At 38.9% G+C, this 18,847-nt stretch overlaps 1 protein-coding gene across 1 annotated transcript; it reads right to left on the bottom strand.

The window, feature by feature from the left end:
- Positions 1 to 517: 517 nt before the first annotated feature.
- On the bottom strand, positions 518 to 18,019 carry MED30 (mediator complex subunit 30). Its single transcript, XM_080380260.1, has 5 exons — positions 17,099 to 18,019; positions 16,174 to 16,379; positions 14,961 to 15,119; positions 11,768 to 11,878; positions 518 to 1,426 (listed from the first exon to the last, which is right to left on the bottom strand). Exons 2-5 carry the CDS (start codon positions 16,345 to 16,347, stop codon positions 1,331 to 1,333), a joined length of 540 nt encoding a protein of 179 aa, XP_080236386.1. The 5' UTR covers positions 16,348 to 16,379; positions 17,099 to 18,019; the 3' UTR covers positions 518 to 1,330.
- Between the last annotated feature and the right edge of the window lie 828 nt (positions 18,020 to 18,847).

Consider the following 18,847-nt stretch of genomic DNA (forward strand, 5'->3'; position numbering starts at 1 on the left):
AAACCAAAATAAAACAGACTGACAGAACAACAAAACCAGTGTAACATTTTTTAAACCATGTATCTCAAACCCACAAGCATTGAGTATCAAACCCCTATATTGTAAAAAAGGTATCTTTTAAAAGGATACCATTTAACTGGACTCTTCAGAAGGTTCTGAGCAAATCTTTCACACAGAACTGTTAAGGAATCTGACTGGGCATGGGACGAAAGTTAAAAGTAATACCCAAGAAGCAGATCGTGAGCATGGTCAGTTTTCAACTTGACAAATATTAACAGTAGAGTGCCCTACGGATTTGTACTGAAACAGTGTTATTTTACATATTCTTTCATCTGGAAAAAGGTACACATAGTCAACTGGCAGCATCTGTGGATAACAGAAATTATTAAGACTACTTTCAGAGCTAATAAAAATTGCGAGGAATACCAGAAGTAGAACAAAGAAAGATTAAGGTCGATGATTAACTCAAAATAATGAACTGCTTGCATACTCTGAAGTTTTCTAGGACTGACAGTCATAGGGAAAAAATTAATGAGGCATTTATTCAGTGCATTCTGGCAAACAAAACCAAAGTATTCCAACCACACACAATGCTACAGCAATACTACACCATACAATAGCTGCAGCAGTACTCAAGAAATTATAACGCATAGTTACAGGACAAGGTTATGTTGAGGATAAATGTATGCAGTCTTCACTTAAAAAATACTTAACTATGTCCATAGGGATATAGGAGTAATTTAACGCACATTTTGAATTTTGCTCCAATTTATCTAATATAACACATATCCAGAGGTACAATATGGAATAAGATGAACTTATATGGCACAGTAGCCTGTAGTATATATTCCCACAATGGGCAAACACTGCATTGTAATAAGTGATCACTTATTTCAGTCCTGCAGCTTACTAGAGTGACTTTTCCTTATTGCAACTTTTCCAGCCTGTAGAGGTGTTTTGCACTGCAGAATCAGATAAAAATACTTATTTCTAACATGGTGTTAACTGTATTATAAAAAAATAATAATCCAGAAAGACTTCACTTATAAAAACCCCCATTTGCATAGCAAAGCAAATTATTACTGTAAGATACTTAGCGTGTATTATATTTAGGCTAAGCAAGTCACTCAGGTAAAACCTGTAGGATGAATCTTCTATAAGAACACAGCCAACACCATTTACATTATTACAAAAAACCTAACATTTTAATCTTGAAGAGTTTTAAAACATTATTACAATGGGGTTGTGGGAAAGCATGTTATTTCTTAGAAATTAAGTATATCCAAACAATTTTGTGTCTTTTCCAGCTACAAGGTTTGATTTTCCTTGTTCAGTTCCGCATTGCCAACATGGCATTTATGTCCCAGATAAGATTCCGTAACTGATCCATGATCTGCTTCAGCTGCTGATTCTTCTGTTTCAGTTTCTGTGGGAAGAGTTTATTGTAAGATTTTTTTAAAAAATTGGTTCAAATAGTGCACTCAGAAATTCAACTAAAGTTACAGTGTTATCAAATGCTAGATCAATCTTTTTCTCAGTTATCTGTAAGCAGTATTAGGAGGATAATACATCCTCTTTAAAGCACACTCTAAAAATACAAGAAAGCCTCAAAAATTATGGACCATTGCTCTGTGTGTGTGTTTCTTTTCACAGCAGTCTTTCTATCAAAAAAGTGATCCCCTCAAAAAACAGAGGCTTGTGAGGATTGGTCCTCTCTTTCCCAAGTCCAAAATATAGCACTCTAAGTAGGAAGAAAGAATTCAGGGAACAGGTAAATTTATGTGAATACATGTTGTATAACTTGGAGGCACAGAAAAATGAGGGATTAACAGCAGAAATTTGAACAAAGCACAAGGTACAGGTGAAGCCAATCCAGCCCTTCAGGTCAACCCTGATGTGCTAAGGGGTCCCATCTTGAAACAGATAATCCCAAGCACGCTGTATTCTTTGCAATTATGTATTTGTTTTTGTGAACTGCAGAAGCATTTGAAGGAACAGAATAGCAAGCTCACTTTCATTTGGGTGCATAACCAGAAGAAGACTATGTCTTTAGAGAAGAAAGTTCAGCGTGTTAAGACAGGGGTCCTCAAACTACAGCCCGTGGGCCGGATATGGCACCCCAGGGTCCTCAATCCGGCCCCCAGTATTTACAGACACACACACACCTGGCTGGGGTTGGGGGGGAGAAACCAAGCAGCCGCAGATGACTGCCTGCCACTGCATCCACGCGCTGGCCCCCTGGTTAAAAAGTTTGAGGACCCCTGTGTTAAGACGTTACACAATCTTCCTAATCTTCCATGTTTCAGAATAATACATGTACTTATTGTCTAATTAATTAATTTTCCTGCTCAAATCAAAGCTGTCAAAAACTAAAGTTACTGTGTATTGTTAGCAGCAACCTATGTCCTTCCGATTTGATAAGATGTCCATCTTCTCACATTAAGAGATCAAACTACTTATTCGTTAGGCAAGTCCAGAGTTCTAAGTAAGGTGAAAGCACAGGGAAGACTTACTACCATCAAAAGAGGACAAATTATTCAAAATGTTTCAGGTTTGACATAACTTTGTTATTTGCACTACACAAATGGCAATACATTAAAAAAGTGACTCAGATCAGTAACATGACCGAAGTAACTGGAACAGTGATAAAAGCAAGCAACAAAAGCAGCAACATCCTAAAAATCAGTCTTCTGAGTTTTGATGCCAACAACACACCAACATTTTTGTCTAGCTGGTCAGCGGGGAAAGGAGTCCAGAGGAAAGCCTGTTCACTTCAGACCCGAAAAAATGGTCTGAAGTAATATGGTAATTAGGCTTACATTACATGGGAGCATAGTATTTTGAGTAAGGGAAATACTCCTGAACACAGACTTTGGTGGACACATTCCCCGAAGCAGAGACAACACTCAATTCCAGACTCCTGAGAAGGATGGAAAAACAGATGTAGGACGGTTCACATGCACTAACTCAGAATTTCTAATCAAGCCGTTGACAGACTAAAAAGTATTTTAAAGATAACCGTGTGCATTTAGGTAATGCTTCTTTCTTTTCCATTTGCTAACCCAAGACTTCACAATATACAGCAGAAATTCAGCTCCTCAAGACACAAGAAAAAACTGAAAAGCACGTAGTTACCACAGCATCCAGATGACAGAATTGCAAGTGTCTCCCTAAAAAAGCTCATAATGTAAGATCATGATGGTTGAGACAGCACAAGAGGGATAAGATAAACAAGCATATTCATACCTTTGGCATTTTCAAATACATTTGTTTGCCATCCTCAACATTCAATCTTAGAGAAATCAGTGAATGTTACATCAAAGCTACTAGTTTAATGCAAGCTGCCAGTCACTGGTATTGAGGGCATGCCTTTTCATAATTTTTTTTAAGCCTTCATCAATAGAAATGAAGGCTGAACAGTCAGTGATGGTTATTCAAGTTACAGATAAAAAGAACCATTAACCTCTGATATGCAGATTGTGTTTTCTCTCCACCCATGTCTAATATTACTGTTAAATACTGTTATGTAGGTATGCTCACGTGAACTTTACATAAGTTACGCTCAGAAGTCTCTTTCTGTAAGACCGTTTTCATTTCTTGTGCAAGTGTTACGAAACTGTAAATTGCTTGATTTTTACTTGATGCTAGACAGGGGAACCTTCAAATTGGATTTCATTTGTTTTCAAAGCATCTGTAAAGACAAGTAGTATATGATTGTTACTTTATCTGAAGAAAATTTTAGATCCTTGTCTTCAGTGAAGAGCTATTTTCTTAGCTCTTCTATTCTACTTTTTCTAGAGACAGAAAAAACATCTAAGTACTATCTCTGGATTGCTAGGCTGAAAAAAGAATAAAGAGAGGGGGAAAATACCCACTTCAGAGAGCATGGTCTCCTAATTGAAATGCATATAGTGATCTTTGTTACCAATCTTTGACAGGCAGTGGTCCACACCACAAAGTACTACATAATTAATATGTTCTGCACCACTGGCAGTGCTGGCCTCTCCTTAAGACTTTGCTGAGCCAGTAAGAACATCTCAACTCAGGTCTAACCTTGGAAAGGTAAGTGAAATGGTCTTCTTGGGAAACTGGCAAGTTCTGTAAGCAGCTTCTGCAGCAACAACAAATTTTCATTTGAACAGATTGCTTGCAAGTTGTCTCCCACTCTTTCCTCCTTTTACTGAAATGACTTGGTTGAACTCTGGACTGCTTCTCAGGATTAACAGTTGTATGAAACAAGAAAAGGTACTTCAACCTACATATATGCTACAGTTTCTGACTATCTGTTTTATGACAGCACAGGAAAATTATCTTATATGAGGCAGTTTATAATGAATTTAAGAGACCTAAATTCACCTTAGATGTGACAGGCATGTTTCTGTTAGTCCCTCTTTGTCAGAAAAATGTTCTGACTGAAAACCAATCCTAAGGGGTCTTTGGTGATATTAATTTTCAATGTGATTAACTATCCATTTTGCCTGACACTGCAAGTACTATGACCAACATGACGGAGTCAGCAAAGACTGCACCTTCCAGTAACAGAGACCTTAGCAGGCTTAGGTCAGGTAGGACATTTATAAAAACATGTACAGAAGTACAAAACCTGCATAAATGAAACAGAGTGGGAGAACCATAACGTATATCCAGAAAACAGCTGTGTTCCAAGGAACGTCCCATAAAGAACTTGACATGTTTCATACAGATTTGGGTTCAGTAGGACACAGTAACTTCAACTTTGACTGAAAGCAATTTTTTACCTAAACTCATTTTTGGTTCACTTTCATTTCATTTGAAGTCAGTGCTGTCTAGACCAATCCACAACTTTCTATCAGAAACGTGTAAGAACTTTACTTTGCATGCTGCTCCCATCTCTCTCCTCATCTTAAGCCCATCTATCTTTCACATTTTAAAATCGAAACATGACTATGAGTCATTATCCTGCATTCAATCCATTTGTTAAAAGTCCCTTCTTCAGGCAAAGGTAATAGTGTAAATCCTGTGGAAGAGTAAGATTACATTCCAACCGATGCCTGTAAAACCATCCAGAGTACTTGCCTATGTTGACACTCAAGACATTTCTACAGAAACACAATGCTTGTGATAGGCAAGAAAAATTCAAGCCTGCCCCGGCAATTTATACCGTTCTTTTTTAAAGTAAGTCCTTCATAACGAAATCTCTGAAGTAAGAAGGTAGAAAATCCCTTTTTCCTCCTTCAGTTTTACAGTCAAAGGACTTACAACATTACATGCACACAGCAGGAAAAAAAAATTTAGGAAAAATGCCAGGTGATGTTCTAACTTATGGCTACTCAATTGATACCAATGCACAACTTTTATCATAGTAAATTCACACATCCATCTATTTATAATATATTTACAAATTGATAAAAAGTATTCATCACTAATACATTAACTGCTGTGCAATTGAACTTTAGGTTCAGACTTACTGTTCAGTAACTACAGGTTTTCCTGATGTCCTTCACATGCATAACTGTTGTACCCCTTACTCTGAGATTTTCTGAGTTTTCTGCCTCCCTCCTCACCTGACAGCTGAAAGAAAACCCGCTCCTTCTGCGTACGTAACTGTTTGTTCCTGAAACAAGCAGAGGCACCAGCGACAGCCTGTGCTCCACTGCACGCTCAATACTTTTCACACACTGAACCAGACAGCAATTGCACGTATCCACTGCTCTTTTGTTCAAAGAGAATAAGCACGTTCATTAAAATAGATGGATGTTTGCTTCATACCACTTACATACCATTCAACAATGAAGTCTGAGGTCTTATTTACTGCGCATCCTCTATGCTATGTAGCTTGTAATGGCATTATCCTTTCCTCAAGGTGCTTCTCCACCAGACTCCTCACTGTTACATCCCCATTCTTAACATGAAAATCACACATGTATGATCCTCAGTTACAGATGGCAAACTAAGTCACAGGAACACTAGGGATAAAACCAGAGTGCCTACCAACTTTCTTCAGAGATATCTAAGATTCAAGCCCACCACTAAACTTCGCAAATTAATAGCTGCCCACATATTGAAATGACAGCTATCACAAGCCATAAGGGGAAGAATAAACAACCACCACAGACATTTGGTGGCAAAGACAAGCATAAAAATCCAGTTCTCAAGAGCAGCTTTCAGTTACTTTCTCCCTACTCACATTAAATCCCTCCTTCTCATTCCCAAATTCTGTTCTTATTCAATACCCTCATGCAAGTTACGCAACACATAAACCAGGATTCTTATAATTTTACTTATCGTAATACTGATTCAACCTAAAGAGTGCTTATCTGCAACAAAAGCAGAATAGCTCAAGGACTCTTCCAGAAAAGAAAGGAGGAGGAGATGGGAGGAAGAGGAACCAAATGTGAATGTGATAATGTAATAAAGGTTGTATAATATGCATTTATACAAGGACAAAAGGGGACAATTGGGGTAGCATGGACAGCTTTAAGTCAGTGTTCCCTAACATTTCTCAACTTTGTAACCATGATACTGTTCTGATACAGGAAGCAACATGAAAACTTTGCATGCAACATGTTATATGAAACTGAAAGGAATTATTTCATTATATAGAATAAAATGCATCTGAGTGCTGAGAGAGCTGGCTAATGACATTACAAGACCACTCTACATAATTTTCTATTGAAGACGGGAAGAGGCTCCTGATGAAAAAAGAAACATCTCAACTGATCTTCAAGAAAGGCAAGGAGCAGGATCCAGAAAGATATAGGAATTACAGGCTGGTCAGCCTAACCCCTGACCCCAGAAAGACTATATACCAAATCCTTCTGCAAGTCATGTCCAGACACACGAATGATAAGGTGACTGGGAACAGTCATCTCTGATTTATCAAAGATGTGTTGTGCTTGACCAACATGACAGCCTTCTATCGAGAAATGACTGGCTCTGTGGCCAAGGGGAGAGCAGGGCATTTTCTTTACTTTCATGTTAGTCAGGCTTTTGACACAGGCTTTTGACACAGACATCAGGGTTGATGGAAAGCTGACCAGACTATTGGGTTCTAAATGTTGTGATCATCAGCATCAAGACCAAGTGGCAGCTGGTCACTCTTGATGTTTCTCAGCTCAATATTCTTAATATCCTCATTAATGACTTATCCATACTTAATGACCTATTCACTGTATCGAAGTATCAAATTTGTTGACATTATCAAATGGGGGGAAGTGGTCAATATACTCAGTGATAGGATGTCCAACTCAGAGGGGCCTCAACAGGTGGGAAAGGCAGGCCAAAACCTATCCCAGGAACTTCAATTAAAGCAACATCCTACAACTGAAACCAGAATAAACTCACACAACAGCACAAGCAGAGGGCTGACTGAACAGAAAGCAGATTTGCAGAAAAGGACCTGAGATCCTTTTTGAAACTTTCTGATAAGTTGAATGTGAGTCAGCAGTGGACCTTTTTCCAACAATGAAGACAAACTGCACATTGTGCTATATTAGTAAGAGCATGCCTATCAGGTCAAGTGAAATTATTATTCTCCTCTATTTGGCTCTGGAGAACGATTGTCCAATTTGAGGCTCAATAGAAAACACTAACATACTAGAGAACGTCTAGTGGAAGGCCACCAAGATGATTAAAGCTGTATTTGTTCGGTCTCAGGCAGAGAAGGCTAAGGCAGGATCATGATGCTGTCTTCAGTTACCTGATGAAGATCATAGAAAAGACAAAGCTGGACTTCCCTTGAATGTACACAGCAAAAGGATGAGGGGCAGCTGACGTGAGTTACAACAAAGAAAATTCCAATGTAACATAAGGAAAACTTTCATAATGAAAGCTGACATTTAAGAAGGGCTCAGAAAGGGTGACATTTCCATCCTTACAGTTAATTCAAAAAGCTACTGGATATAGGCCTGAGCAACTGGATCTAACTTTGCTCATTGGCCCTGCTTTGAGCTGGGGGTTGAATCAGATAATCTCCAGACCTGCCACTGAGCCTAAATTCCTCTATGATTCTATCATTGCAGACACCCAGTTTTGGTACCCAAAACAGGATAGAACTGCTCCCAGTGCAGATTAATTTGCTTAGAATGTGTCCAAATCAAAAACTCTTCCCCTCTTGTTAAAGTGTTCCTTGGTGCAAATTCATAGTTTAGGTGAAAAAGGACTCTACAAATAGAAAACAAATTAAAAATACCTGCAAATAGTTTGAAAAACAGTTTAAAAGGAATTTAGGTTTTCAGCATTGTCAAAAGTAGTTTTCAGGTGAATTTCCCTAAAGAGAAAGACTAATTGCAAATTGCTGTCATTTTAAGGACTACTTCACTAAACAACACCAGCTGCAGTGCACAATGCTTTTGCTATCAAAAAAGCCCAGAGCTAAACTCTTAAAACTAAACAGCTTAACTTAAAAGCCTGTCATGTAGATTGCCTTTTCCTCTCTTAGCAAGATGACTGTTAACCAGTTAGCAAAGATTAATTAAGAATATCAAACATGATTTTTTTCTAAAGAGTCACCTGGAACGTCCTAATGCTATTTCACATCGTTTCATTTTCACCCAAATGACTTGAGGTGGCTAATTATGTGATGATTTTCCTAAGTGCCTCATTTGAAATGAGACCTAGAGCAACTGAAAAACCAAAGCTGTACTTGCTCCATTTCTAAAAACAAGTGGTAAAGAAAACTGCTGATATGGCAGCAACACAAGATTAAAGTGTTCTCAGTTTGTGATTTTATATGTTCTGTTGTAAGTTCTGTCACCATGGGCCCAAGGTGAGCCTGACATCTTGAAAATACTACAGATGATGCTATATTTAGAGGGTAAAAAGCCTGTAGACAGAATATTAAAAGACTCAAAAAACATGAAGACAAGCGAGTAAATTTTGGTAATGGCTTCCAAGTGTTGCAAATAGTAATTATGTTCAGTGGAAACTGTATCGGAACTTGTATTAGTAGACTAATGCAAATGCTAAACTGATTCTGGAACAGTAAATTATTTAGCCCAGAGAAAGAGTTACCACCTCAACAATTTACCACCCCAGAAAACAAATAGAGATAAAAGCAATAAGCAACATTTTTTGGAACTGCAGGAGAGGATTGTTTGGTATGGAAGGTAGAAGTAGACAGTGCTCAATAAATGGTTTGTTTGGTTATGTCGTAGTAAGAGTGCACTCTTCTTAGTGCTGGCAAAAATCCCTTTTGTTTTTAAGCTTGATAGGTTTCACTTAAACTTACAATTGCTAAACATTACTGAATTGCTAGAACATAAATTCATTACCTCATGAACTGATCTGTGTTTTAAATTAATGGGTAAGTACTTCTTAACCAAGGTGAGCACATTAAACTTTCTGACCTAGAAGATAAGTGCAATATAGCAGAATAAATAAATAAATAAGACCAGAAGATGTCACTGTAGTGTAAACCGACATCAAAGCCTACTGGTATTTGGGAACTCTGCTACATCAACAGGTTCTCCTGCCCCATGAGTGACATGGTGAGTATCGGAAGTACGTGATGTGACACTCCTCCACTGAGGATGCTCCCTTCCCAGACAACTGTGGTAGCAAAGCAGAGTTGCTATGTATTGAAATCAGCGGCTTCTGGAAGGAGGGATGCTTTTCTGTGAGAATATATGATCCACAAGGTTTATATGATCTACTAGCTTCGGCTGTGCTCCACATGGCAGGGCAGTTAGTGTTTTTCACATACATTCAGAGCCACCGAAGAGGTCAGACTGGCTGGGTATCACAGCAAGAAGGGCAAAATTAAGAGACCCATGAAAGGTCTAAGAATTCAAATGTCTCAACAGCGTCAAAGTATTGGGTTATCGCAATACTGCTTTTTTGGTACCAGTAACATGCAAGACTGAAAAAATACTGCCTATCACAGCGGAAAGGACTAGGTGAGAGAAGCACAATCAGCTGAAGGAAGAAAAGATAGTGGGTCAAGAATCTTAATCTGTCATGTTGGTTTCACTGTCACAGCATTTTTGTCAACATTTTGTATTACTGAAATTTTGCTAAACTAAATTAAGCAAAACCGAGTTGGGAGGCGGACATTACATACTACAGAGGATTGAAAAGCTGTAGAACCATAGAGGGCTATTTGAGCCCAGCAGCCACTGTCAGAAATTAGACCAATTCACCTCTGTTTTTTTTCTTTGCAAAAATAAGGATTTACTTATTTCTAGTCATAAAACCCAAAGCATTTCCTATTCTGCAATGTATTAAAATTTGCACTCTGAAAGTGGTAGTGGGTGTGCTTATACAGCTGGAGGGAAACAAAAGAAAAAAAATTTTTCAGATACAAGAAGTTTATATTTCTTTTGCAGCAGTTACTAAGTATTTGTCCACAGAATACTAGAGAAAGTTCAACTACCTTGTGAAGATTTACTGTGGAAAATCTGGAAATTTGCTCTAGGCATTTAAGTGTAAATACAGGATTTCAGACCAGATTTAAGTGAAGGTTTTAACACATTCTTAATTACCAGTTTGCTACCAATGTTCCTGTAACACCATCAACCTTTTTAAGGTTCAGAACTCATCATAAACATTTATGAAATTCTTCTCACAAGATCACACCAAGGATGTTTAAAAACATATTAGCATACTAGTACAACAACAAGGGCAAAAACATGTCATAGAACTATTAAAAACACAGCAAATATGGACAGTTAAGCTTATTAACACTTAAAGACTGGTAATAAATGTGCATAAATTCACAGTATAGCATTACATATAATATATACAACCGTGCCACATCAGCACTGAACAGAAAGAACATAACAGGAAAGCTGGCAAGTGCTTTTTTCTAAATTCACAGAGTCCTAATTTTCTCCTGTAAAATATGCATGCATTTTTCTAAATAAATGGGTTACGAAAAATTCAGTACACCTGATTGTTGAAGACAAACTAAAATATCGCAAATATTTAAAAGCTGAAAAGCCACCAATTATTCTCTCCATTAAGAAATATTTTACTCATTTATTTCCTTTGTTCAGTTATTTTTGTAGATCGTGCCTCCTTTTTGCTAAGCACTTACAGAAATTACAGCAACAGAAATATTTAATTAATCCTATCTTTGCACTTTACAGATTGAAGAAACAATATTCAAAACTGTGGTCTGGTAAAACTACATATTTTTAATCTCATATTAGCATTTACTACAGCACATTTATTTTAAAATTTGAATCCATCTTTAGTAATTGTACTCAATTGCATACTGCCACTCAAACTGAAAATTTAACAGCACCTTTATCATACATAGTATATTTTTTCTGAATGTGTCAAGATTCGCTAAATGCTACACTTAACAAATGGAACGGTCTTCCTCAAACTGTCAAAATACAGAAGGTAGCTCTGAAAATCCCTTACCAACTCACATTACTGCAATAATATTTACAAATTTGATGTTGAATATCCATTTTTTTAACACCCTGAAGGTAAGTTTTGAAGAGAAGTAAGCTCCAACAGGCACCTTGCCTCAACCTGTGCTGCCAATATCTAGTGGGTTAAGCATAAACATAATACACCATATTCAGAAGAATATGTGTTGGTTTAAAAAGAGGTGCAAGTTTAAATTGTCAGGAAACCTAAACTCTACTGTACCAGAGGTACAGCTAAAAAGACCCTGCTTACTAAAACTCTGAAATAGTTACATGCGAGAAGTATTTATTACCAAGTTTGATGGTAGTCATCACACATACTGCATTTTGTACAGCAATCTAGAAATTTAAGCTTTGTAATGACAAAGTGACATTCTCAGTTTTAGGCAAATAAATTTCAACTTTGTTACCTTATTTACTTCCATGATTTCCCTTCTCTCTTCACTAGCAAAACGGAGCTGACTTGCAGCACCACGATCATCATGCTTGGAGCTGTCCTCTTCAACATATGGAATAAGTTGCTGTGAAGACAAGAAACATTAGCTTGGGGCAGGGAATAAAAGGGGGGAAAAAAAAAAAAAGAAAACAAAACGAGGAGATACGTAAGGTGCTACCATTTTCTCCAAAGGTTCAAACTTCCCAAGAGGAAGTGGAGACAAGATTACTTTGTCACCTCAACCCAAAGACCTTGGAATGATCTCAGTCAGTTCTCCAGGAAAACGGTGTGCTTCAAAAAGACACAACCCCACATATTACCATGCCCAGACCTAAGCAATTTCACAACTGTGGGCAGAACCCGGTCTTTACATTATAAGATGTTTATCATAGATAATCCTTGTATTCTTGAATTCTGCAGATTGTGATTTTAAAATTTACTATTCCACACTGTGAAATACCACAAACATGAAGTTATTATTATAAAGTATTTCAGTGATATGTGAAACACAATTATGACTGGCTTTATATAGCTACTTGGTTAATACCCTAATTATGACCATGGTAGTGAGCCTCTGATTGGCTCTTCTTACGATCAGGCCCACAGTTACCTAATAGGAGTTTTTCTGTAAGAATTTCTGTGTCCCTGAGGAGATCACAGTGGGAATCATAGACTTGTTTTTGTTGGAAAAGATCATAGGGTACTCCTTCCCTGTAAGCTTCTACAAAACCAAAAATCTTTGATAAAGAATTTCTAAATGAATACTAATGCATGTTCCCTTCCTAAAAAAAAAATAATTAAAAAGCTTCAGTAATACTACATACAAAACAAATATATGCTTCTGTGTCAGCATATTCCCAAGCTACTAGCATCTTATTAAAAAATAATTATAAGCTGTAGCATTTTATACATAACGTGTATCCAGAAAGTCTACAATAGTCTGTTGTAGATTTTTCTGTCCGAACTGAGAAAAGCTAAAGCTGACAGCAAAATTACATACTTGTTCACATACACGTTACAGACAAATGAGCATATAGTAATTGATGTAATTGAGCGAGAAGACATTAAAAGTCTTGGAGCAAGTTGTTCATCGAATGCATGTTAACTTGTTACTTAGCTTGGGGTATGATCTTATAAAGCATGCAGCAGCATTCTTCAGCATTTTGATGGAAAACTTACTTCGGTTTAACCCCCTGAAAATTTAATTTCCTTCTATACGAAAACTTCCATAGGTCATTCTTATTAAGCTTATCAAAATGGACAAAACCTACCACACTAAACTCTGCCATGAAAACACAGTAAAGGTTAACAACTTACTACATTTGCATACCATAAAGACGCAGTAGTGTGGCTGCTAAATACTCTTGGAAAGAACTCCTCTCTGATGGAAAAATCAAGTACCACTCAAAGCAGAACATTTCCTTTTAAAACCTCCCATCTTTCAGAAAAGCTAGTAGAAAAAAAAAAAAAAAAAAGCAAAGAACTAAACCTAACACATAAATGAAGTAGGAAATTCAATCAGTTAGAAAACTCTGTAGCCAGATCTGCTTCACAATTATCTCATGCCTTGATACGTTGCTTAACAGAAAATTGGTAAGAATACCTATTACATTGCTAGTACACATTAACGAAAAAATATGAAAACATTTGTATCAATAATGATAGGCTAGGGAATTTTAGTAGATACTGACTTCTCTTGACTGTGTAAAAATAATAATTGATATTCATTAAAGATATGGTTAGAATGTTCAGTCATTAAATGTCTGAGAATATTCCTGAAAAGCTGAAATAAGAATTTAAGATAACTGATCCAAAAGGAATGGTGTGCCACTCTCATTCACTCTAACCAATAAAACATGAGAAGGCAGGCATTCTATTAACTTCAGAGAAGAAAAGACTAAGTAAATGAAAGAAAAATAATTCCAACTATCGATACAAAATTATGCTGTCCTTTAGGTATCAGTGAGACACTGAGTTAAAAAAAAAAAAGATTAAAGTGACTACTCCTTTCTCTATGGAAATTCTTTTTTCATCCTGATAACAGGAAAAAAACTGTGAAAAGAGAAAAAAGAAAAAAAAAAAACTACCAACGCTACCTCATCCCAACCCTATGGGAAAACAAGACACATCAAAAGCTTTTAAAAGGGACACAAGTATTCAACTACTGCATACAACTCAACAAACCATGCAAAAAGTTTTATTTTTTTTAAAGGGAAAGTTCTCTTACTCCCTTGCTTGCTGTAAGGTTTCCAGGTACCTTTCTCTGAAATACACGGCAGTGACTGCTGTCAGAAGTAGATTAGTAGTTTAGAACGGACTATACAGAATGGACTTCTTAATTTCTTTATTTTCAACTACTCAGTGAAGAGACTCAAATACAAAAGATAATGCTTATATTATTAAAACTCAATGGACAATTAGAAGTTCATTAATGGAGTTGCCTCGGAGGCAGTATTTAAAGAACTTCATAGTTCTGGTTAATATAGAACAGTAATAACTCAAATCATAACACAAAACAGGCTTTAAGGGTATTACTAGGAATTAGAAACAGCTTATGTGGGGGCAAAATGAACTTTTGACTTTACTAGGAATAGCATTTTTATTAGGCAAAAACTTTGGACGATCCTCCCTCCTGGAAGTCTTACACCGCTAACTTTTCCATCACCACTGCATGTTCAGGTTTGGTTCATCCTGGCTAAGCAGGTTAAGAGTAGCTGACTGAGGGAACCATGGAGGCACAGACTGGTGGCCAGAGCAACAGAATAATGCTTATTACTCAGGGAGCCAGGCTGGAAGGTGAGAGCTTAAAGCAGACTTTTACCCACTGTAACTGCTTTTAAAAAAAAAAACTTGCCCTGACCCTTTTTTCCCTAGGGGAAACAAATCGGTGAATGTGCCAAGAAGCCTCAGGAAAAAGGCTAAAATTTTAGATGAAGTTTGATTTCAAAACTGGATCCCTCCCAGCTGGTAAGAATTGTTGATATTAGTGCGAAAATTTCAAAATCTTTCAACCAGCTCCACATAATAAACAGAATGAAGTTCACCAAATAATTCTAGTTTCATTTAAAACTTGTTATCAGTCTCTGACAACTCAGGAGAGTGGATGATATGCTAAGGAGAGTTCAGTTATTCTGATTTGTAATTTATATATGAATAAAGATACTTACTTCTATGGGAACAGGATCAAGCCCAGCACAGTTTTCATTGCATTTGTCATAAACTAATCTCAGTTTTCTGAAGAGTATTGATAGCTGACGGAGATGTTCCTGCAGCTTTCCCAGTCTGTCTTGATACGTTCCAGTATGGTAAGTAACACCATTCGGTAACTTAAGAGAACCAAAACCCCAAAACATTAAGAATATTATGTTCAAGTTTCTGTCACACAAAATAAATTAACTAAAATAAATCAGAGGGGGTGTGTGTACATTTAAAAATAAGACAATCACACTATCCCCAGAGAAATCACTGAAACTTCTATCTTTTTTATCAGCAAAATTCTGTATTTTATCTGCTCATCTGATGTGCCAAATCACTTCTGTCAAACAGCTTCATGTATTCTACGCTTTAGTCATTCTCAATCCTTCTGTAACTCTTTTCAGTGAATGTCTTCAAAGTGCTTAAGCATGGTTCTGTTGTTATCTGAGTATTATACTTCCAGACTTTGTGTCTCAACCGCAGGTCACACTTCAGACACAAAGTGAATTCTCTCAGCGTGAAAACACTTAAGAGTTGGCAAACTCTAACTACATATATAAATATATATATGTGTATATATATATGTGTGTGTGTATATATATATATGTATATGTACACACACCTAAGATAACTACAGAAGGAAACTGTCAGAGCCATGAAAACACAGAGGAAATGGAAGTGATGATTTATTTTCTGCTCTCAACAGAGAAACACAACAAAAGTTTGTATGTTTTCCCAGTAAGTAGACACAAATAAGGATTATGTCTGCTTTATTAACAAAAACAAATGTCAAAAAGTCCTAGACTGAAAATATATAAGGAAAAGATCAATGAAAATTTCTCTGAAATTATGACCCAGATGTTATCAAAACCAGAGAAACACAACCAGCATTTAAACAGACCTCACTATTCATAAAGGAAAACACAGATACTAAGTGTATTTAGAGTATATTTATTGTGGGGGCAATAACAAATCAGCATTCTTTAATTTTTCCCATCTTCGCTTAATATACAGGAGTAATCAAACATATTGAGTAGTATTCACTTCTCCAGTCAATCCCTCTTTTCAAAGCCGTTTGATCAAGTTATGTATTTAAATGTCCTAAGCTCCTACATCTCCCGTGCCCATATATATATTGGCAAAAACATGGCAAGTTGAGGACCATAAAAAGAAGTTATTTCTCACCTGCATGTTCCTCAGTAACTGGAAGATTTCCATCGTTCGAAACACAATATCCTGCACAGTCTCTTGGCCAATACGACAGAGTGAAGCTGTATTTACCTCCCGAGCTGCTTGAGCCTGTGCCCCTGAGAAGGCACCAGGCGGCATTCCTGCCCCAGCGAGAGGGGGAGTTGACATCCCTTGACATTAACTGGTCCCACTGAGTCAAGCTGCACAAAGAAGTTAAGATGAATGATTAAGTACTTGTTTGAGTGTATCGTAACAACTTCCATACAGTGGTTATAACATCCCTTTTCCCCCTACGTGGCCCTATCCAAGATAAAACTGTTCGACTGATGAGAAGACTGCTCAGTGCATCACCCTTCGGTTTGGACACCAGTCCCGGGCAGCTGAACAGGGGGTGCTTCTCGCACCCCTCCCCTCACAGCGCCCACCAGGAGGGCCCCTGCCCCGACATGTCGTAAGGGGACACGAGAAGCTCTTTTGCCCGGCTCCAGCACGGAAAATCGCGTCCCCGCTCCCGAGCTCCGGGCCCAGCACCTGCCCAGCGCTCCTCCCTCCGCCGCCGGGCACGGCCCGAGGCGCCGCTCACCCGCCCCGCAGGCCGGGAGGGGACAGGGCACAGGCGGTGTCCCGGGACCCCGCAGGCCGGCCCCCACGGCCCCGCCGGCCCGCTCCGGGGCTGCGGGCCCCCCAGACGAGCAGGCCCCCCGCTCCCTCCCCACTTAGCACGGCCGCCCGAGGAGCCGCGCCGCGCTGCCGGGACGGGTCGCGCCCCGTCCTTCGCCTGCCGGGGGCCGCCCCGCGCTCCGCAGCCCCTCCCCGGGGACGCGCGGTTGGTAACGGGAGCACGGGAGGCAGCGAGACCCCCCGGGGCGGAGGGCGAAGCACCCCCAGGCCTCCCCCGCGGGCGGCAGCCGGTACTCACGGGCACCGGGGCGCCGCGTCGCCCTGGAAACGCGCAGGCGGAAGCACTCGGGCTTCCCGGGCGGAAGGCGGGCGCCCCGGCGGCGGAAGGGACGTCACGGGAGGCGCCGGGAGCGGCGGCGGCGGTGGGGGGTAGCGCCGCGGGCCGCATGTGCATGTGTAGGTTGAGCAGTCAGGTCAGAGTCGCAGCAGGTGTCTGCGAAGTGACACCCCCCCGTAATGAAGGTGGGGATTGAGACATACCATTTTTTTTATTATTTTTTTTTTTTTAGATCATGCTGATAAATTGCTGAGTATCTGTTTTCGGGTGTGCGTGTACACATGCACGCCTATATTAATTTTATAGCTTTATAGGTGTACTACTACTACGGCTACTGATTGCATAGATGCATTTTTGCCAGTATAGACGAGCCTTCCACTTTGGCCTTCCGATATCACTGGACTTGCGTGGGTGTGAAGCGCTTTGGTGTTCCCCACCCCGAGTGCTTGTGCTAACACCATTCAGCTGGTGCTGTTCCGAAGTACAGAGAAGGCCTCCTGTGTGATGGAGAAGGAATATCCTCAGAAAGAAACCACACAGCGTCTGTGAGGGCCGATGGATAACAGACTGTACAGTAGTTTGTGCTTACTGGCTGGCTGTATAAAGAAAAAAATATTCATATGCAAAAACTAAAAAAAATTTTTCCAGTTGGTGTTTTACTGTGAGTGATTTTATCAATTAAGTACCTGAAAATACAGAAGAGGACGTTTATATACTTGCAGCTTCTTACGCATTCTTAGGAAGTATGGTCTTCAGGTAGTTGTGCTGTATTAAAACTCATCTTTTGTACAAAATGCATCGCGTTTGTAATGCTGTAAAAATAAGTCAGAAGTTTGACACATAGTATACAGCCTTTATTAAAGAAGAAAGCAGTCAAGGAACATTCAGGGACAGAACCATACAAACTTGCTGTCAGAGGCATCATGCTGTAGAAAACATTTTTTACTTGAGATTAATGAGGGGAAACACCACCCCTTTCCCTAAACTGAAGCTTTTTGCTAACTGGCTGAATTCTCTCTAGCAGGCTGCTTTTGCCAAGGCGCAGTGTAAATAATTACATTTTAACAAAGACCTTAGAAACCACTTTTGTATCTTTTATACTTAAACAGATAGAAAAAAGTGTTTATGAAAGCAAGAGAGGGATATTTTCAGACTGTAAAAGAACATCCCATGGTGTCTGGCTAGAGAAAGCTTGGGAATAAAAGCTCCCAAAGATTTTCTAAGGGCTTTTTTGAAGGCTTACATCTCGGTTCACTGTTCATTAAGGAAATGATGCAACTGTTCAAGAGTTGAACACAAAGGATAACGTTTTCTTTTTCTGATTGCGTGCCCATGAGCTGTGTTCACATTGCTTGACTCGCTGCCCCAAATCTGATGACTTGAGAGTAATGAGTGATTCAGACCACATACTGTGCAGGGCTGCCAGACACGGACTCCATATACAGTCATATCCTGAAGTATATGACTGCCACATACAGTAGGCAGTTGAAATACAGAGCCAAGTCTGCATGTGAAGGGTGCTGAAGAATGTTGCTAGGAGGCCTGACGTTATTCATTGCCAATCTGTGGAACCATCTAAATCTGATTTTTTGCTCCTAGACAAAGGAATCTCCTCTTTTTAGATAAGGAATGTTTTCTTGGTTGAATGGGAAAACGATGAATATAGGCTTTGCTTTTTAAAAGCAATCCGTTAAGCAGCCATCGTCTGAC

Source organism: Falco punctatus (genome assembly GCF_963210335.1).
Source record: "Falco punctatus genome assembly, chromosome: 3".
NCBI lineage: Eukaryota > Metazoa > Chordata > Aves > Falconiformes > Falconidae > Falco > Falco punctatus.